The 22524-nt window shown below is 41.3% G+C and overlaps 1 protein-coding gene across 7 annotated transcripts in view; it reads left to right on the top strand.

Annotated features, from left to right (window-relative positions):
* CACNA1H (calcium voltage-gated channel subunit alpha1 H) overlaps positions 1-22524 on the top strand; it is a 416735-nt gene that overhangs the window by 263394 nt on the left and 130817 nt on the right. For all 7 annotated transcript variants that reach the window (XM_072600754.1, XM_072600744.1, XM_072600736.1 and 4 more), the window contains exon 5: positions 5726-5823. In XM_072600754.1, coding sequence (XP_072456855.1) covers positions 5726-5823 — 98 coding nt within the window. The remainder of the gene's footprint in view (positions 1-5725; positions 5824-22524) is intronic.

Here is a 22524-nt window from a genome sequence, read left to right as displayed (position 1 = left end):
CTCCCTAAGTGAGCTGATTACACTAATAACAGAGTTATGGAGGATGAAAAGCGATAAGCAGAGAAACAGCAAGCCAAGCTACAACTCTGAGCCGCTGCAACAGATGGTCATGGGATTTTCTTGCAGCAAATTGCTTCTGCTTAAACAGCAGAAAATTTAATCCATGGCCCATGTCCACCAGGAACACAAAGAAGAGGAAGAAATGGTCTATCAGCAAATCCACAGCACAGACTCGATCCTCATCCTCAGGGATACTGGCTGGGTCAATATCCCCAACAGTGTCTGGGGAAGACCTTGAGATTAGACCAGTGGGTTCTGCCCACATGGAAGCCTACGCAGCACCCCAGTAGGTAACAGTTCCCCCTAAAGTAGCATCTTCATGGTCATGTTGCTGTTCAGTCATTTTTCATTCTTGCCTGACTCTTTGTGACCCCCTTTAGGGTTTTCTTTTTTTCTTTGGAGGCAATAGGGGATAAGTGACTTGCCCAGGGTCATACAGCTAGTAAGTGTCTGAGGCTAGATTTGAACTCTGTTCCTCCTGATTCCAGGCCAGTGCTCTATCCACTGTACTACCTAACTGGTTCATTTGGGTTTTCATGGCAGAGATACTGAGGTGGTTTGCCATTATCTTCTCTAGCTCACTTTATAGATGAGGAACTGAGGCAAACAGGGTGAAGTGACTTGCCCAGGGTCATACAGCTAGTAGGTTTCTGAGGCTAGATTTGAAATCAAGAAGTTGAGTCTTCCTGACTCTAAGACAGGCACTCTATCCACTGTGCCACCTAGCTACTCAGGAATAGTACTGTGTCAAACTATTTAAGAAGTGTTATTATGCAATCTCCATTTACAGTAAGGAAACTGAAGTCCAGAGGATGACAAGGATTAGAGAGAGAATGAGAAGCAAGTCGTACAAGGATCAGTGAATGAACAAGGGAGAGAAGATGTAAGGGGAGTATGATAGCTCTTTGCAAGTATGTGAAAAACTACCATCTATGAACGAGGATTAGATTGGCTCTATTTGACCCCAAAGAAGAGAATTATGGGAAGCAGGCAGAAATTACAGAAATGCTGATTTTGACTGAGGAAGACATTCCTAACAATGTGTGCTCACCAGGGATAGAGGAAGATGCTTTGGGATGTAGTGAATTCACTTTCACCAGAAGTCTTCAAGCCCAGGATAGATGATCAGCTCTCAGGGATATTTTCAAAGTTATTGATTCACAGAGTGGGAGAGTTAAACCAAGGTGAAGCCAAAGATTCCTCCCAGCTCTGAGAATCTAGGATGCTAAAGAACTTGCTATCTCACAAAGAGCATGAATGAATAAAAGCAAATTTGGGGCTGTACTGTGGGAGGAAAGGGAGGTAAATAACCTTTACCTGAAGCTAAATAGTACAGAGGCAGTTAGGTGGTGCAGTGGCTAGAATGCCGCGCCTGGAGCCAAGAAAATGGGAGTTCAAATCTGGCCTCAGACACTTACTAGATCTGTGACCCTGGGAAAGAGACTTAACCCCTGTTTGTCTCAGTTTCCACACATGTAAAAATGGAAATAATAACAGTTCCTACCTTCCAGGGTTGTTGTGAGGATCAAGTGAGATAATATTTGTAAAGTGCTTAGCAGAGTGCCTGAAACATAGTAAACTCTTATCTAAATGTTAGCTACTCTCATTACTCAGTCACAAACAATAATCCCTTAAGTTTTTTGAAAAATGTTTTATATGTATTATGTCATTAGTATTCACAAGAATCCAGGTGCTAGATTCAGTTGTTACCCTCATTTTACAGATGAGGAAACTGAGACTATCAGAGGTGAAGTGACTTGCCCAAGGTTATACAGTTGGTTTCTAAGGCAGGGTTCGAAACTCCAAGTTCAGCGCCCTAATCACTATGCCAGCTAGCAGTCTCTAATGGGACACAAAACATAAATTTTGGACTAACTGGTCTCTAATATTCTTTCTAGTCCTGACATTCTCTGTTCTGTGTTCTAAGTGCTAACATCCTGCCTTCCATTTTCTAAGGGCCCTTCTAGTTCGGCCGTTCTGCGTCCTGCTTAAGGACATTGTCGGATTCTGACATTCTCTGCCCTATGTTCCAAAGGCCCCTGTCACTCTCCCAGTCAGTGCTCTCTGTTCTAAGAGCCTTTTCGGTTCTAACATTCTATGTTCTATCATCTGAATGCAGGACTGCAGTGGCTCCTGCCGTAGGGGTCACTATGTAAAGCCTCAGCCCAGTCGTCCCCAGGGTAGCACCCCAACAGATAAGGCCTTTGGTCTATGACTATTCACTGTAATTAATGCAGCTCACATAGTAAGGGTTTCAGCTCCATCTAGGCCTCTCAGTCACTATTTTCTACGCATGGGCTCAGTGTGCTGGCAGCCTCCAACGTGAAGATGTCATCATCAGAAGAGAAGAAGGCTTTAGTGCTGTGCTCTGGGCTGGCTCCAATAAATCCATCCAATTAGAGGGAATCTCTGTCCATACCACACACCTTCGAAGCTTCCCAAAATGGGAACATTTACTCACTTGGCACATTTTTATGTCTTATGAGATGTATCTGTTAAGAATGCCAGGACTGCAGTTGGGTATCTCTGCAGATTGGAATAGGCCAGCTGGAAATTCGTTTTCCTTAAAGAATCTCTGAGTATGATTCATCCTTAGGGTTTTGAGATGTCATTATGCTGTTCCCTCCTAAGCTAGCCCCAGAGTCTTAGAGCAGGCTGAGGGTTAGTCCAGGTCCCCCAGAAAATCACTTTACTAGACATTTCTATCCCTGCTCCTTGTTCTACCCTCTGAGGCAAGGCAGAATAAGTCTGATCTCTCTTCCAAGTAATTGGGGACCAGAAAAAGTCCCTCCAGTGCCAGTAAAAGGGAAGGAAGTCTAGATCCCAGATGTGACGGATGAACTGGGAATCTGCCTTGGTCTGACTTTCTCATCCTGCTGTGCCAGCCACACACCTGGAGCAAGACAGTTATTCCTAGAACCATTGGGCCTGTCAGGACCATGAAATTCCCCAGGATCATCTGGCAGAGTTTAATTAGGAGAAATCAAAGGGAAGAAGTGGAGCTGTGACTGACTAGACTGAGGTCATGGACCGGAGGGTACCATCCTGAAGTTAAGACCATGCTCAGAAGTGGGGGCTCTGAGACCAGTCATCAGGCACAGTGAGACCAAACGTAATAAGTTCAGGAACCTCTTGGGTTCCTTCACTCACCAGGGCTGAGGCATGGGAGCCAGGCTGGAGAACTACAAGTCTGGCACAAGCACCCCTCAGATGGCCCCTGGATCTGGACAGAGGTTCAGAATATCCACCCTTAGTTTAGGTACAAAGCCAAACGATAGGAGTCAGGCAGAGTTGGATAACCAGAGAAGAAGAAAGATGGGGAAAAACACATTTCTCTGAAGTCTACCAATGGGTTTCTCCTTAGCTGCTCAGTGGTCGCTTCTCTAGGCAGTGTGTTGTATTGGGAAGAAAGAGCCCAAGCTTGTGGGGGTGAGAAGACATAAAACCTTGGTATTCACTTCAATGAACTGTGTGACCTTCAACAAGTTGTATTTCCTGTCCAAGCTTCTGTTTCCTCCTTTATAATATGAGAGGATTGGAGCAGATGATCTGGAATTCTGGGAAATGTGACCATTCATTTGGAGAACTTGGAACAGGGTCTGTGTGTTCTGGTGATTAAAGAAATTCCTAAACAAGAGTCTCCTCCTCATCAGGCAGTACCCGCCTGCTTCCACATTGGGAGGCAATGGGACATAAAGTCAGATCCAAGGGGCCAAAACCAAAGGGAAACAGGCCATTGCCATAGCAGACATAATGGCAGAGTCACAGATTCTCATACTAGATCAGGAAGCCCAAATTCAAGCCATTGATTGTTTCCAGCCAAGTATTTTTTTGTTTTTGTTTTTCTGTGATGGTGGCTGTTGTCATTTCCATTGTAGCTACTTGTCCTCCCCACCCTTTGGTAGAACTGCTATGCCAACATGGTCATGGTCATTAGCAAGTTCTGCCAAGCTTCCTGATGACATCACCCTGGTTGGGTTGTGGGCTCATCCATATTACTGGTCTCTCTGGCTGGGGTCCAGCCTTATTCTTTACACAGAGGGCCAAGCAATTGTTCAGATTCCTGGATCAATTGGCCCATCAGCTAGCATTTATTAAACATCTCCTAAGTTACTCTGAAGCTCAGAGATTGAACCACAATAGGTTCCTGCCCAAGCTTCACGTAATGGCTGTATTTGGGGCCCTCCTGGCTGTGAGTGAATGTCAATGATAACTGTTTCTCTTTGGAACAGCAACCATGAGGTTCTGTCCCTTCCCAGCTTGATTTTTTTCTTTGTTTCTAATTAAAGGGGCCATCCCTTGACTCACTTCTTAAAGAGGTCTATTCACTGAAAGGGCATGGCCTCAAGCTAAGTGAGTTCCTGATAGGGTCCTAGCCTAAAAGGGCCAGGGTCTCACTTTGCATCCTGGGCCATCTCTGATAAATATATGGTCACTGGATTCAGATGGCTGCGGAGGAGGAAGTGAGTCTGGTAACGTTGCACAGCCCTCCCTCACTCAAATCAAAGTCAACTGAAAGTCATGTCCTCATTTCCCTGATGTCATGGTCTTCTTCAGAAATGAAGGACAAACACATGTACCAAAGACTATGCTTAGTACTAGAGATACAAATATGAGAAGTTAGTATCCCCTGCTCTCAAAAAGGAGCTTATACCTCTCTCCCTGTTCCATGAGTAGGGGTAGGAAGTCAAGGTCGCTGTCATGAGATCATAGCTATAGAGGTAGAAGAGACCTTAGAGGCTATGTAGTTCAGCCACCTGCTTTTACAGATGAACTTAACTTACCCAAGGTCACCCAGGTACGAAATGGAAGAGTTAGGATCTGAGACCAGGTCCTTTGACCCCACATTCAATGTTCTCTTTGCACTGTACCATAGTTTTGTGGTTGTTTAGTTATCTTTCAGCCATATCAAACTCTTTACAACACCTTTTTGGGGTTTTCTTGGCAAAGATACTAGAATGGTTTGTCATTTTCTTCTCTGACTCATTTTACAGATGAGGCAAATAGGGTTAAGCAACTTGCCCAGGGTCACATTGCTAGTAAGTGTCTGAGGCCAGATTTGAACTCAGGTCTTCCTCATTCAGGTCTGGAGCTCTATCCACTGAGCTACCTAGCTGCCCTATACCCTATTGCTTCTCCTGGAAAGCTCAAGAATATTGAGAAGCTCTGGAGCATGATAGGCCTTGATTAGGTTTTTCCCTAAATCTCTCTATTTGTAGCCAAATTGATAGATACCTTTTCTTGGACCTTACTGTTCACACTGCCAAGGTCTCAGTTCCCCCTTCTCCAATTACAATTGGACAACTACAGTTGCCTCTTGACTGGTCACTGTGTCTCCATCCTCTTCCCCATGTAATTCATCCTGCACTTAATATGTAATATGAGATTATTATTCAAAGCACCATTTTCATCATTTTATTCCCATCCCCAAGTACCTACCCTGGCTCTCTATTGGCTGTAAGATAATGTTAATACTGTCCAACCTAGCATTTAAGACCCTAGACACATGCAGGCCATCCACCTCTCCAACTTTACTCCACACTGCTCCCCAGCACTGATTTACCATATAACCTGGAGATCTGAGGCCATCTCCACTCAGAGATTCTGTGATTTCTGCTCACACCTTCCAGTCTGAACTGATCTCTCTTTGTCTTTTTCCTTCCAGCATGATGGAGTATTCTTTGGATGGACACAATGTCAGCCTTTCTGCCATTCGGACTGTCCGTGTTCTCCGGCCACTCAGAGCCATTAATAGGGTGCCAAGTAAGTCCACCATGTCTTTCCATAGCCTAGGCTTGAAAATTGGGCAGCTCAGCTTGCAGAGCCAGGGCTGACAAAGCTCAGCCCCCTAGCAGCTCAAAAACAGTACAAGGTGGTACAAAGCTTCTGTACAAAGCCTTACCAGCTCACCTTTTAGTCTTATAATTCCCTAACCCTCTCTCCATCCCCTCTATATCATATTATCAATGTCAGGAAGTTGAGAAATGTATTTATAGCTTTTGCAATTAAAAAAGGAGATAAAATTTGCTTTTGCAATAGGTTCATAGAGCTTTCCTGTTGTGACCCAGACTGTAATTATGATAGGGTAAGCCTGGTGATGGAGCATTTGGAGATGGAGGAAAAAGAGGGCCTGGTGCCATGTGGGACATGGTTTTCAAAGGAGACAAGTTCTCCACAGATAGTTCTTTCCCATCTGAACCTAGGTCTCTGCCTCCTGGGCAGCCTAGTAAGTGGAAGAGGTTTTTCTTTTAAAAAATCTTATTTTTTCTTCTTTATTTCATTTTTTTAAAATTCTCTTCATTTCTAAATCTATCCCTCTTCCCTGCCTTTTCCAATGAGCCATCTCCTGTAACAGGGGCAGCAATTGTGATTTTAGTGGTTATAGGGAATCCCAGATGAGGAAGTCCCCTTCCCAAGGAAATTCCTACGTATCTCTTAGTCCTAGAAAATTATCCCAAGTACTGAGAGGTCAATCGACTTGTCTGTGGTATTAGAAGTTGGACTTTAACTTAGGACTTCCTAAATCCAGGGCCACCTTCATATCTACCATATCATACTGCCTTTCCTCCTGTACCAAAGATTTTAAAAGAAAGGAAAAAAACATAGTTCAGAGAGGGGAAGAAAACCCTAGCAACACATTAAAAGTGTCTGATAGCACATGCAGTATTCCACACCCATGTTCCCCCACCTCTGCAAAGATGAAAGCAAGGTCCAATTTCTCAACCCTTCTCTAGGGCTGAGCTTTGTTATTATAATGACACAAGGTAGGTTTATTCTGTAGATTTTGTTGTTCTTTTCATTTCCATTGTTTCAGTCCTTCTGTGTACTGATTTCTTCGTTCTTCTTACTTGGCTCTTGGAGCATATTATTCAAGGATAGTCAAGTCCTGGGCTCATAGGGTCATAGGGTCAGAGGTCATCAAGTCTAACTCCTCATTTGTAAAATGGGGCAACTATGACCCACATACAATAAGTAACTTACAGGAATGTGGGGTCATAAAGTCAGGGCTGTTCTCATGTGGTAGTAGAGGAATAGCTGATATTCACGTAATACTTGGAACACCTTGAGGTGAAGAGTTGGAATGGAAAGAGAGCTGCCCATCAGTTAGAATTTGGGTGCTTCGGGGAAAGGATGTAAGAATGGGAGACAAAAAGATGGAGATGAGGACAGACAGAGATAGGCGGAAGCAGAGAGATAGAGACAGAAAGAGATTCAGAGACAGAAAAGAGAGAAACAGTCATTTTTCTCTCATTCTTTTTTCTCTCTCACTTTCATTCTGTCACAGAATGAATCAGTCACAGAGATAGAGAAGGACAGAGCCAGAAGAAAGAGAGAAAGAGCAAGAGGGAGGGAGAGATGAGGAGAGGAGGGAAGAAGGGAGACATAGAGAAAGAAAAATATAGAGGTCAGAGAGATTGAGAGAGAATGAAAGAGTGACTGAAAGAGAAGAGAGAGATGGCAGAGAGAAAAGAGAATGAAAGTGAGAGAGAGAGAAAAGAAAATGAGAGAAAAATGAGAAAGAAGCAGAAGGCAAAAAAAATGAGATAGAGAAAAGAGAGAGATAAAGAGAAGACAGAATGAGAGGGATAAAGAAAGAAAAAGAATGAGAGAGAAAACAGGAAGAGAGAAAGGTAGAGAGAAGGAGGGAGGAAGTGAGACAGAGAAAAAGATTAAAAAAGTGAATGAGAGAGAAAGAAAGGAGAGGAGGGGGGCATAGAGGATCAGTTGGGGAGAAAAGAGTCCTAAAACAAGAAACAGCTTTCTTTTTGCAGGGAGGCATGTTACCCAGATGAGGAAAGGATGGCAGGCTCAAAATCAGAAGAAACCTGGATTCAAACACCACCTCTGATACTTAGTTTTGTGACACAGAGCCTGTCACTTAAACTTTTAATTTCCTCTTCTGAAAAATGGAGATAATTACATGTGCTCCCTTGTAGAATTGTTGTGAGAATCAAATCAGGAAAAGTATCTCATTTGCATTCTCAGCCTCAGTGTGATATCAGCTTATGAGCTATTACAATGTTACCCTATGATATCAGCCACCAAAGATGATGCTTGAACCTACGTCTTTTCCCGACTCCAAGGCCTGGCTCTCTCCATTTTAACTCCATATCCCAAAGTGCTTCGAGTACTCTACAAATATCACCTTTTCTTATACTACCATATAATAATAGCTATATTTCTGTGGTATTTTAAGACCAATAAAATGATTTTCACACAAAACCCCTGTAATTATAAATAATGCAATTATTATGATCTCCATTTGATAGATAGGGAAACTGAGTCTCAGGGAGATGGAATGATTTAACCTGAGTCACAAGTTAGTGAGTGTAAGATCCAGGATTCAAACCCAGAGTTCTTCTGCCTCCAAGCCCAAGGTTCATTCCAGTAGACAGCACTGTAACTACTTCATGTCACAAAGATTATGCCTTAAACAGCTAGAAATTAACTTTCAAGTGTGTGTGAGAGAAAGCCCCTTCCAGAGCCCTCTGGTTCTATCTGAAGAATAAATAGAGGCGTTGTCAGAGATGGCCTTTAAACTCAAGAAAGTCAAGCAGATTCAACTCCGTGGAGAGCATCCTGAGGCCTGTTTGCCTATATTTCATAGCTGAGCAAATGCCAGCCTCTTTCTGTAAGGATAAACCCCACATGGGACCCTGCTGGCTTTTATCACAATGAGCCAAGGTCTAACAGATCACAGGATTCCACTTAGGACCAAGAAAAATTGTCACAGGATTTTAGAGTTGGGAGGACATTAGACTTCATCTTGTCTACTTGCAGAATTTTACAGAGAAGGAAACTGAGACGTAGACCTGAACCAAGGTCACACAAGTAGTAAGCAACAAAACCATTTATTGACAGTAGGACTCAGACTTTCCAACTCCAAATGCATTTCTCTTTTCACTATCCTTTTCTCTTGTAAGCCTGTCCTCTGCCAGTTCCAAGGTCAAAGAACCTTAATAGTCCCATGCTAAAATCTCCACCCAAAAATACTCTTACCCATCCTGAAAATACATTCTTTCCTACTGTCTGTATTCCTTATGTCTCTGTGGTCACCGATGGGGGCCTTCAGTTTCTACATAATGTCTTGTCTTCACAGATTCCCTCTTGTATCCATAATTTCATTCTCTTCATATTCATAAACTCCACTTGTCTTCTTTGAACAAAGAGGGAATGGCTTACCCAAAATGGGAATGGAGGGGAGTGGGACTTATATGCATGTCTTTTATCCAGGTCTGAGGAATAGTGTGGGCAAAGGCTCAGGCATGAGAAAGTCAACTCTGTCCTTTGAGTCTATATCCTTATGTCTTAGAAAAAGATTGGAAGTGTTCATATCATTTAGTTCTAGAAGGGTCATTAGAGACTATCTAATCCAACCCTGTCATTTTTCACAAGTAGAAACTGAGGCCCAAAAAATCTATGTAAATTTTTCAATGTCACAAAGGTGATAGGTAGCCTTTCCATTCCATTCTATCCAGCTCGGTTACTGTGTCCTGAAGACCTGCTCGGTTTTTCCCAGTCCTGTGAAAACTTCTCAGAAAGTCTAATCCATTCCAGCAACAGCATCCTGGCTATTACATCATGGATCCTTCTATGTTTTGAATGCTGCTCTCCCCCCTGCTCCCTCCTATCTTGACTTATACGGAGCTCTGTGGGAAATTGGATTTGAACACCTCTGAAGGCAAATTCAGTCTCCTTCCCACCATACCTCACCAGTACCTCAAGTACTAGAGTTTTCTTTCTGAGGTTCAGCAAGTTCTTGCTTCATGTTACCTTTTCCAGACTTTTTAATTATCCCAACTAATAATCCCAATGGATACAATAGACTCTGGATTAGGAAAAACTGGCCCAAAGCTACCAGACTCACCATAGCTGCTCTGTGGAGCAGATGCAGACGGCATTATCCCAGAAGCTTTGGCTGAAACCCATCTGTTGCAGCATGGACCCAAAGAATGTCAGAACCTAAGGAGTTTCATGCAGCCTCTGCATCATACACATGAGAACAGCTTAGGGGCAATAACTCTCCTAAAGTCACATACCTGATAACTGATTTGTCTGAGCCTGGAAACCAGGTGTAGTCAGTAAGATGAGAAACCAAGAGCCCTTTTTCATGCTTTCAATGTGATATGCAGCAGAATTAGCCCTGACTGTGGAGTTGGAGCACAAGTTAGAATACCAGCTCTACCATTTCTACCTGTGATATATTGGAGAAATCCCTCAACCTCTCTGTGCCTCGGTATCTTCATCTATAAAAGGAGAAGGTCATGGGAAATGAGATCTAAATCTACGATTGTGTGATCCTTCTAAGAAAATTAAGGCTCTGACACCGAGTTCTGCATCAGTCAAGGTGGGGGCTGAGGGACAGTGCAAGGAAGGAAACAGGATTCAAAAGAAAGAAGAGTCTGTGCTTTAGCAACAGGCAAGATACAATTCACTGAATGCCTTGGAATCTGAAACAAGGTTTTTTTCAGGGCTGGGAAAACCCCAGCAGGCCCTCAGGACACAGTCATTGAGCTGAATGGAGTGGAATTGGAAGGCACATTTTCTATAGCTTTCTGAAGCTTGAGGTTAAATTCCCGTTTTTGTAAATGTTAGGACTTCCTCAGAGGCAAACCAGTCTAAAAGAAAAAGACAGCAGAGTTTATACAACTGGTTATTTGGAAAAGATATATATACAATTTTAAATCTAGTCCTTTTTCCTGAATTCAATGGCTTTTTCCCCAAATATCTAGTTCCATGACTAATATTTTTTAACTTTGAATATGTATGACGAGCCATTCCTTTTTTTTCCTTAAATCTATTTTAAAAGATGGATCCACAGATTCTCTTTTCATCCCAGGAAAAGTCAGTCAGTCAGTCTGTATGCATATATTAGGTGCTTAGGCTCAGTGGATATAGCCTTGGGCCTGAAGTCAGTAAGACCTGAGTTCAAATGTAGCCTCAGACACTCACTACATGTGTGATCCTGAGCAAGTCACTTAACCTCTTTTTGCCTTAATCCACTGGAGAAGGAAATAGCAAACCATTCCAGAAACCTCAGACAGGGTCCCAAAAAGTTGGGCGTGACTGAACAACACATATCTGGCACTGTGCTTTTCATTTTCAAGATTAGAAGTCTAGGCATGAGATAAGATAAGAAAGTGGCAGCTAATGTTCAAAGAACAGCTTCCTTTCAAAGTGTCCCCCACATAGCAGAGAAACCCAGATGTCCCAGAGAAAAATAGTTGCTGCCTGATTTGTCAGCTGACATATCTGCTCCGGTTCTGACATTTGCATGACTGACGGAGACTACTATCTCCACTACAACATATGGCTGCTCAAGACTTTGAGCCTTGGACATACAGCCTGAGGACCTGTAGGAAATACATGACAATGAGAAATATAGCAACTTGGATGGCAGGATTGCAGAAACCATCCATCCATCTGTTAGTCCATCCTTCCGTCCATCTGTCTGTCCATCCATCCATCCATCAGGTGTTTACTGAGCACTGCTCTTTGCTCAATTCTGTGTTGAGCTAGTCTAGGATGAGATAGGATGGGGCAGACACAGAAGCAACAGGAAGAGAAGACTCAGATCCTACCTTTAGGAAGCTTAGTCAGGGGATATTGAAGAGAAAACAAGTCACAGCCCCCTCACTTTGGGCAGACAGAGAAGTGACAGTCTCAACAAATCTTACCTTCAGGAGGTTCACTCTCCAGCAGGGGAGTCAAGCTTCATGTACATGACATAGTGAGGGCCACAGACAGGGCAGTATGCGTGGGTGTGTCTGTCTACCTGTCTGTCTGGTGTGGGTCTATTTGTATGTGTGTGTCTGTCTGTCTCTGTCTCTGTGTGTGTGTCTATTTGTATGTCTCTGTGTCTGTGTATGAATGTATGTGTGTGTATATATGTGTGTGTGTGACTCAGGGGTACATTGTATCCTACAGACACCAAAAGTTACAGGAGTTCAGAAACAACAGAGATCACTTTGGACAGGAAAGGATTCCTGTAAGATGTGGGACTTGGGCTAAGCATAAAGTCCCTTATCTTCTCTTTGTCCCCCGCTATAAGAGCTGCCTACCTCATTTGTTTTACCCTTTTTAGAGAAAATCCTAATTCAAATGAGCTCCCTTTAAACCTACTTCCCACCAGCTGGGACCTAATGAGACAACGAAGTCTTTCATCACAGACTGATAAGTTTGTTATTGGCTTTTCCTTTATTTAAATATTCTAGAACATCTCAGTAGAGGAAGTATTGAGCGTAAAGTCAGGAGTCCTGGGTTCTAGCCCTGTCTCTGTCACTGTAAAATCTTGGGCAGTTTTCTTCCCTATCAGGACTTCAGTTGCTCCATATGCCAAATGAAGGGATAGGAGGCATTATGACAAAATGGCATGGTTACCGGCTCGGGAGTCGAAGGACCTAGGGTTCAATCCTACTTCTGTTACTTTTGTCAACTTGGACAAATCAATGAACCTCTGTAGGCCTGAGTTTCCTTTTATAAAATGAGTGGATTGGACTGTATGACCTTGAGGTCTTTTATAACTGAAAAGCTGTGATCCTGTGGTGCTTTAATTACATTGTCTTGAGTTCCTTCCACATCTGACATTCTATGGATCCATTTCACCTTTGTATTTATAGGGAGATAGCTAGGTGACTCATTAGATAAAGCACCAGTCCTGGAGGGAAGGGAAGGAAGAGGACTTCAAACACAGCCTCAGACTCTTACAAACCCTGGATAAGTCACTTCACCTCTGTCTGCCTCAGTTTCCTCACCTATAAAATGGGGAATATAACAGCAACTACTTCCCAGGATTGTTGTGAGGGTCAAATGATTTAATGTTTGTAAAGCACTCTGCAAAACTTAGAGCACTAAATAAATGCTTGGCTTTTGTTATTATCCAGTTTCATCTAGGGAACTAGGATGATTTTACCAGACTATAAATGATAAGGAACTTTCCCTGGTCCCTCCCCACTGACTGAGGTTTATATGTGGACTACACCCATGCCAGTAGAGGACCACGGACATGCATATGGGCCCAGGACCTGAGTCCCCAGAGTAATTAGACCTGTTGTCAGTGGGTGAAAAATTGACTAGCCAAATCCTACCTGAACTTCAAGGCCCACCCACTCAAACCCTGTATCTTCCAGAAAACCTTTTACATCTACTCCTGTTCACTCTGAACTGACTTTCTCCAGTCCTTATTGTCCACATCACACAATCCAACCATTACACTCCATATAATGTGAATTGCTCTTTTGGGTATGTAACTCTTGTCTCCCAAACAAAATGGAAACTCACTGGGCCACGGTGTGTTCCTTCTCATCTTATATTTGCACAGGGTTGAGCGTGCTGCTGGCATTCAATAAACACTGTGGAATGAAACTTTCTTTTTTTTGTCTTTAATCTCCTTTTGTTTAGTTTTATTTGTGGTGGGGATGAGGTATCTGAAGACTGAAACAAATCCTAATGGGTCTTGAAAAATCCTCCTCAGGACTAGTTTTCCCTATTGGATGCCACAGAGTGAATGGTAGCCATAATAAAGATTTAGGCACGGACAGCTGAAATGACAAGGAAATAAACGCATCAGCGTTCATTCACCTATGTGTGTACACATGCGTGTACACTGTACACATGTTTAACAATATCACAATTTAGATTTTCAATTCCATTTACACACTCAACTCAATATAATATTCATTGCACACCCTAGATGGTGGGAGAGATAGGAAGATGGAATTAGATACCATCTATCCTCTTTCTTGGTGGTTCTTGTTCACTCGGTCATTTCTGACTCTTCATGACCCAATGGACCAAAGCATACCAGCCCCTTCTATCCTCCATCATCTTTCAGAATCTGTTCAAGTTCATGTTCATTGTTTCCATGACGTTATCTATCCATCTCACCCTCTGCTGTCTCCTTTTCTTTTGCCTTCAATCTTTCTCAACATCAGGGTCTTTTCCGATGCTCTTCTATGAGTCTATTATCCAGTAGAAGGTCATAAGATGTAATTTATTACTTATAACAAAGAATTAACCTTGCCGGGCAGATAGAAGTCAAGTATTTCTCAAAAGAAAAGAAAACCAGGAAGTATAAGAAGTCTACTTTTTCCTTTATGTTACTTATGATAACTTGGCTCATCCTGTCCTCAGTAGGAATCTTATTCTCTGATTGATATCATTCACAACTTATCGTTACTTAATAATTTCCTCGGAGCCATGATGTACTATATATCCCCACTTGTTTTCTATCCCTTATTCTCAGGACACTAGGTGGTCCTGGAGTCAGGAAGGAGTCAGGAGATCTTGACTTCCCATCCTGCCTCAAACATGTACTAGCTGTGTGACCCTGGAAAAGTCACTTAACCCTTTTTGCCTCCGTTTCCTTATCTGCAAAATGAGCTGGAGAAGGAAATGGCAAACCACTCCAGTATCTTTACAAGAAGACTCCAAATGAGGTCACAGAGCATCAAATGTGACTGAAATGACTGAACAACAAGTCATCTCTAGGCTCTCTGCCAGAAATAAATAACATTCCATCTTTTACTAGAACAACTGGAATTTTTTATATTACTTTAGCGTTAGCAAAGCCTTTTCCTCACAACCCTGTGAAGAAGAGCTAGTATACATAAGTAAGATATGTGGTCCATGGTGAACAGAATGCTGGGCCTGGAGTCAGGAAGACCTGAGTTCAAATGTGGCCTCAGATACTTACTAGCTATGTGAACCTGGGCAAGTCACTTAACCCTGTTTACCTCAGTTTTCTCATCTGTAAAATGGACTGGAGAAGAAAATGGCAAACCACTCTAGTCTATCTTTGTCAAGAATACCTCAAATGAGGTCATGAAAAGTCAGACATGACTGAAAAACAAATTCTCAGAACAGCCAGTTTTTTCCTTCTCTGGCATAGTCACCTTTCTCCACCAGCTTTAATCCTCAAATAGCTTGTTGGAGGGGAAGTTCCATTCTCTCCTTAGGAGCTCCAACCCCCATTTTACACAGGAGGCCTGTGGAGCTGTTGCTCTGCCTCAGCTGTTTCTAATTAACCTTCTTCCTCCCAGGTAGTCTCTGAGGGGTTGACTCTGCATAGCTGGCTTTTTTTTTAAAAGGGCTTCTGCCAGTTTGAACCCTAACCAATACAGATTAAATAGATAAACAAATTGTAAACCATGATAAAAGAACAGATTTCTCCCAAGGGAAATCTTTGGATGTATCGGTAAATATTTTAGAAAAAGTATAGGACATAGAGCCACTTAGAGGCATCTGATAATCTCAATCCCTCATTTTACAGAGGAGGAGACTAAAGCCCACCCAAAGAGGAACATGATTAACCCAAAGTCACATACTAAAAGACCCAAGATTAGAATTCAGACCCCCTCTGACTTGATGAGTCTAAGGTTCCTTCCAACTCTAAAGCAATTATCTTAAGATAGGATATCTACTTCTTTTTCAACTATCATGAGAACTAAAGCATCTTCCTCTACTCTCTAGCCCTAATTTTTATCATCTGAAAAAGCAGTTAAAATCAGGTTACATGTGCCCAAACAACAAGATGTGGGATCACTTAAATGAATCGAGTATAACCGAGGATTCTCGTAAAACCATCTGAGAGTTAGGCACTTTTGTCTGAGTTGGAAAATAGACCCCAAAGTGAAAATTGAAGACTAATTGCTGATTCATAATACATACATTGTCAATAAATAAGGTATACCTTCCCCTCTGGAATCCTATGTTGCATAGTGTGTTATTCAAGGCACAGCTCTCACCTTAGAAAAGCAAACCGCTAACCATGATTCCCAGTAGGCAGGGGGCATGTTGTTTTTTCGCCCCCTATTCAGAACTGTTATCTTCCTTTGCCAGACAACTTTCCCTTCCCATTCCCTCTGGCATTTGGGGTTGCCTAGTACCGCAGTGTCTATGACAGACCCCATCTGTTAGCCATCTTCTCCGAGCACTCCGGACGACACTCCAGAAAATGTCAAGTGTCCCAGGGAGAAGATTATTAGTGCCACTTAGATGGAAAATGAGGAGTGTAATTTTTCTTTGCTTCCAGTGTGAGCAGGGACCAGTTTAAAAAGCACTGAGCTGGATCAAGGGAAAGGCAGCCCATACAGAAAGCTGTGCCTTCCTTGCCAAAGCAATAAATCAGATAGATTTTTAAACGGCAATTTCGAAGTCATCATTTCTAAGAACAATGACAGTTTTATCAACTTCGTTATTTTTTGTTAATCTGGTGGATGGATCGACCATTCACAAGAATGAAGACCTAATCAAAATGGGCAGAACAGAATGAAAATTATCCCAGGCTCCCTAGCCTGCATCCCTATCTGATCTCCTAAGGATAATGATTTCAACATTCCTAAGAGGATCAATTAAAAGGAGTTCAGCTAAGTTAGAGTGTGCAGCTTTGATTCAAAGGTTTTATGATGCTAAGGTCAGTTACTGGGGGGGGGGGGGGGTTGGCAAAGATACTGGAGTGATTTACCATTTCTTTCTCCAGCTCATTTTACAGATGAAGAAACTGAGGCAAACAAGATTATTTGACTTAATAGGATTCAGAGCCAGATTTTGTCCTAGACATCATTGCTGCCAACTTCTTCATTTAAAAGACAAAGAAACTGGGTCCACCAAGAGTAGGCAACATAGGGAGTAAGTAACAGGGTTGGGATTTGAATTCAGTTCTATGCACTAGAAATCCAAGGCTCTCTCTACTATACCTTACTCAAAGGAGAGAGACTGGTCAAAATTCAAAACATGCTAGAAAGATGGATAAAAAATAGTAAATAAAACTTCCTTATTATTTGCATGGATCTCTGATATCATCTGATTGTGTACTCTCCCCCTACTGAGATAAATAACCCACCCACATCTTCTTGTTCTGTTGGATTCCTGTCCATGTCTTTCTGTAAAGCCTCCATTCCTCAACATACTGGAGATCTTTCACTGGTTCTTTCGGTATTGTATTGGCATGCCAATGCATCACCTAGCTGTTCATTCATTTGTGGTCTATGTGGCCAGCCCACTTCCTTTTCTACTCATAGTATGTCTTTAAAGATACTAAAATCCTCTATTTGGCATTCAAAACTCTTAATAACCAGGCTTCTTCTCACCCTTATACCTTCTTCCCCTCCACATCTGTCACACAGTAACATGGACCTCCTTGTGTTCCTCACACAAGATACTCCCTCTCTCTATTCTGGGCATTTTCACTGGCTGTCCTCAACACCTGGATTTCCTTGTTTCCTTTAAGTCCCCGTTAAAATCCCACCCGCTGCAAGAAACTTTTCTTGGTCCTCCTTAAGACTAACACCTTTTGTCTGAGATCATCCCTGATTTATCCTGTATAGATCTTGTTAGTACATAGCTGCTTACAAATTGCACCCCCCCCCATTCAATTGTAAGCTCCTTGAGAATGATGACTTTTGGGGGGTTTCTTTGCCTTTGTATCCTCAGTGATTCTTACATAGTAAGTACGTGGCACATAGTAGGTGCTCCATAAACACTACTTGGTTGACTAACTACTCCTTGCATGCATATCATCATTATTAAGATGCAATTTACTAGGAATAAGTATCAAGTCCTACATAGACTCAAATGCATAGTGGCTGTGATTGCTGATAGATCACAAACAATATAAATCAGTAGGAGTGTACAACGCGAGATGGTCAGGAGAACCAGTGTGATCTTCAGCCTCCTGAACAGAGGCATAATATCCGCAAGAAGGGATGTGATGACCTCATCACTCTGTCCTCTTCAGATAACATCTGGGACCTTGTGTTGTGGACTAGGCAGCACATTTTAGGAAGGACGGATTGAAGGCTGTCATGAAGATGAGGAGTTTAGAAATAAAATCATGCAAAACCTGTTTGAAGTCACCAAAGATGATTAGTCTGGAGCAGAGAAGACTAAAGTTCTATCTGTGTGTGAATTTACAGACATATATGTATACATGTGAATATTTGTACACATACACACATTAGGGTTGTCTTCAGGTATCTGAAAGGCTGTCACAGACAGGAATAATCTAATCATTGTGGCCCCACAGGGTAGAACTAAGATCAGTGTGTGGAAATAACAGAGAAGTCAAATTCAACAGAAAACAAGGAGCAATTTTCTCCATTCACACCTATCCAAGAATGGAAGGAACTGTACAAGAGGTGATATGTACCACGTCACTGACAGCTCCCTCTCAGTGATGCGTTAGAAGAAAATGACTACTTTGTTATGTTGTTGAGTCATTTCCATCATGTCTGATTCTTTATGATGTCATTTGAGGTTTTTTTGGCAAAGATACTAGAGTGCCTTGCCATTTCCTTCTCTAGCTCATTTTACAGATGAGGAAACTGAGGCAAATGGGGTTAAGTGACTTGCCGGGGGTCATACAGTTATAAGTGTCTGAGACTGGATTTAAACTCAGGAAGGGGAGTCTTCCTGTCTTCAGGCCCAGAATTTTATCCACTGAGCCACCTAGCTGCCCAAAGAGGTTATTAGATAACTTTAAAGATGCCTTTGAGCCCCAAGATTGCATGTTTGCAGCGAGTCATCTCCATAATTAGATTATAAACTTTTGGAGGCCAGGAATCATGTCTCTTCACTGCTAGAACTAACAGCAGTGGCTAGAACTTGTAAAGGGGGCGAAGTTAGGCTTGATCTTAGGACTATCCAAAAATAAAATAAGCTTCCTGGAGAAATAGTGGACCCTTTCACTCGAGCTCCATAAGCAAAGGTCAGATATCCATTTGTCCAATACAGGGTGGCAGGGATTCTCAAATAGATATTATTGTTCAGTTGTTTTCAGTTGTGTCCAACACTTCATGACCCCATTTGAGATTTTCTTGGCAAAGTCATGGAGTGGTTTGCCATTTCTTTCTCCAACTCATTCTACAGATGAAGAAACTGAGGTAAACAAGGTTAAGCAACTTGGCCAGGGTCACACAGCTAGTAAATGTCTAGGACCATATTTTGAACTAAGGAGGATGACTCTTCCTGATGCCAGGTCATGCACTCTATCCACTATGCCACCTAGCTGCCCTATTACTCAGTAGGTATCGATATTTTCTGGATCACCTTTTAGGGTAATGATATATCTATTCCTTAGGTATATTTATTTCCCTGAGATATCATATAAAGTGATCTTTCAATATTTTGTCACGCCCGGACCAGATTTCTTCAGTTTCTTGATCTGATCCAGTCGCTATTCCTGATTTCATTTCCTTAAGTGCCAATTCAATCTCATATAGCAAACACATGGGAAACATAGGAGTTAGACTCCAAATCTGGTGGTTCCACTATGACTGATGATAAAAATAGATTTCTTTTTAGAAACATAGTCAAATTTGTTCCATTTTCTGTCTATTTGTTTTATCTATGAATGATCTCAGTATGATGTGGCCCAGCTGGGTCTTATGCCAAGCTTTTTTGAAGACTTGTTATTGCTTCCGCTTCTTTCCAGTGTTTTATGAAGTGTTACTGCTCATAAGCTTCCACCATTCTCCTTTGTAAGAGTTTATAAATTAATCTGTATTCTAAATCAGCATTGCCCAGGGCTTCCATGTATCTTTCACTGATAAAGCTCTGCACTATTGGTTGGCTAAGGTGGTTTCTGGGCTCTTTCAGCCTCCTCCTTGTGAAAATTTTTAAATTATCAATTTATCTATTATAGAAAATGATGATAATGAAAGCTTAATTCTTAGCTTTTTCCTATTTCCCATCTCTCAACATCATCAGTCCATGGGTCAGGTTAACACTGTTGTAATTGTTGGCAGTGTTCCTTCAGCTCTATCCTTTCTCCTAATTTAATGTTGACCGTGTCATTTCTTCTAATCTAATATGGTTTTGAAAGTCTGCTCTGAGTAATCAGTGATCTGCTAGGACATAAACAGCTTATTCTGATATGATACCTACCAGTCATTTTCTATCTAAGATACAATCAGTTTCATTTTTTTGTGGAGTTTTTATCATTGGCCATGTCCAGTGTCTTCTAACTCACTTCTAAAAGAAAGTCTACCTAATGTATAAGGGTAAGGCTTTTGAATATTCAACAATCTTTTGTCTTCTTTTGTTTCTCAAACCTGAGGTGTCTTTCCCAACATACTTTTTAATCATTCTCCCCAGTGCCACTTGTTACCTTGAAGTCATGGTGTCAAAGTACATGGTGATCAGTTTTCAAAGATCAGGTTCTTTGTGTGATTTCTCTGGCTTTTCATCTTCTACAATAGATGTTGGCACAGAAGTTGTAATTGTCTTTTTTTATCTCATTGATGTGTTTTGCTTTTACATTACAAACAGTCACAGATTATTCCTAGTCCATGATAGGTCTCTTGTGACAAAATAAAACAGTTAAGTAAAACTAAGACTATAGTTTAATACTAATCAAACTAAGAATATATTCAACCAAAACTACATGCATTATTTCATATCTGTCTCTGCTTACCTCTCTAATTTTTAAAATTAGTAGCCATCTTCTCTTCTTCCTATCTCTACCTTATTAGAAAAAAAAAAGAAAAACAAATATCTTATAACAAATATGCATAGTTAAGCAAAATAAATTCCCTCAATGGGGGGTATATAAACATAGATATGTAATTACCTCTGTGGGTTTGTCTGTTTGACGGATATTTTTGCTTATGTACGTTGTAAGGACTCCAAGATGAGATGATCCAGTAACCCATGGAATGAGATTTCTTACTGCTTCCAGGTGCATAATGAAACCAATTCTGTCAGATATTCACTTCTCCACCACCTTAGGAGACAGCCTTCTGTTTAACTGAACTCTTCTTGGCCTTCTCATTTTGTTTATCCTTAATGATGTCATAGGATCATAGATTTCAAATTTGAATAGACTTCATGTCACCCAAACCCCCTAATTTTATATCAGAAGAAACAGAGACCCAAAAGAGTTAAGGGATTAATAGAATCACTTAACAGAAAAAATTAATAGCCCAGGATTAGATGGGTCAAATCTGAGTCTCAAACCCAAGTTTCTTCTGATGAAACTGAAACTCATTTTGCCCTTCTACTTCAACATAAAAATAATGTAACTTTAGATTTTTAAGCAAGCCAATGAGACAATGAACCAAAAGGTATCAGTGGGAACTAAGAGGAGGATAATTCAACAGAAATAATCATTTGATGTCTAGATTAAGGTAACTAAATAGAATAGTGGATAAAAGGCTGGTTTTAGAACCAAGGAGGTCTGACTCCCCGTCTGAGTTCAAATCCTGCCTTAGATACTTATTAGCCATGTGACTCTAGCCAAATCACTTCACCTCTGTCAGCCTCAGTTTCATCTGTAAAACAGGGTTAATAATAGTACTTATTTCACAAGATTGTTGTGAGGAGCAAACGACATACACACAGAGACATGTATACATATATATGTATACATATATGTATATAAATATATATATACATGTATACATATGTGTGTATATAAATATATATAGTGTTTTGCAACCCTTAAAGCTCCATGTAAATGTTATCTATTGTCATTATTACCCATGTGGCCCCTGATAGGTCTTAGATTCAGCCTTTTGACGGAGTCCAAGTTTTACAGAACAAATCCTTTTATTAAGGGGATTTGTTCTGTGAAGTTTGGATTCAGTCAAAGAGCTGCACGTGAGGACCTAGAAGGCCACATGTGGCCTCAAGGCCACAGGTTCCCCACCCCTGGTAGAGCTTCCCAAAGTCTTGAATCCTCTTTCAACCTTCACGTAATAAGATGTAATGTTGCTTTCATCATAGCATTTCCCAACTCAGAAACTTTCAAACACTCCTTGTTGCCTATTGATTCAAGTACCTATTTATGTGGTTTGTTTCTTCCAATAGATGTCAATCCGGTAGTCTTTGGACAACAAATTAGCAAGTTAAAATATTTATAGTTAAATTTAGGTTCCTGAACATTATAATAACTGTGCGATTCTTCAGTTCTCTCAAGTCTTTTTCCACCACAGTGCAACCATCGTTGCAGCAAAGCACAGAGGTTTTTATTAAAGATAAAATAGGTAGTTTCAATTACATAAAATTAAAATTTTTTTCAAGGCAAAATCAGCATAGCTAGGAGAAGGAAGGAAACTGTCATCTGGGGGAAAAAAACTTTGCATCAAATATCTGATAGAGTTCTGATAGCTTAATTATGTAAGGAATTGACACCAGCATTTATGACCAATACCCATTCCATTATAGATACGTTGTCGAAGGACATGGACAAACAGTTCTCAAAAGAAGAAATGCAGAATGTCAGTGATCATCTGAATAATTACCCAGATCCCCAATAATAACAGAAATATTCATTGAAACAGCTTTGAGGCTTCAGCTCTTGGTCATCCAAAGTGTGAGAATGATGCAAGACACAAAGAGCCAGTTTTGAGGGAGTTATGGGAAGACAGGCACAGTAGGACTCTATTGAGCTGTGAATGGAACCAGCCACTCTGGGAGGCGTTTTTTTAGGTAGGAAAGCCTCTAATCTGTTCATATTCTTTGACC

The sequence above is a fragment of the Notamacropus eugenii genome, chromosome 1 (assembly GCF_028372415.1).
Source record: "Notamacropus eugenii isolate mMacEug1 chromosome 1, mMacEug1.pri_v2, whole genome shotgun sequence".
In the NCBI taxonomy this organism is placed as follows: Eukaryota; Metazoa; Chordata; class Mammalia; order Diprotodontia; family Macropodidae; genus Notamacropus; species Notamacropus eugenii.
The sequence above is the reverse complement of the archived record's forward strand: the minus strand, read 5'-3'. Positions and strand labels throughout refer to the sequence as shown.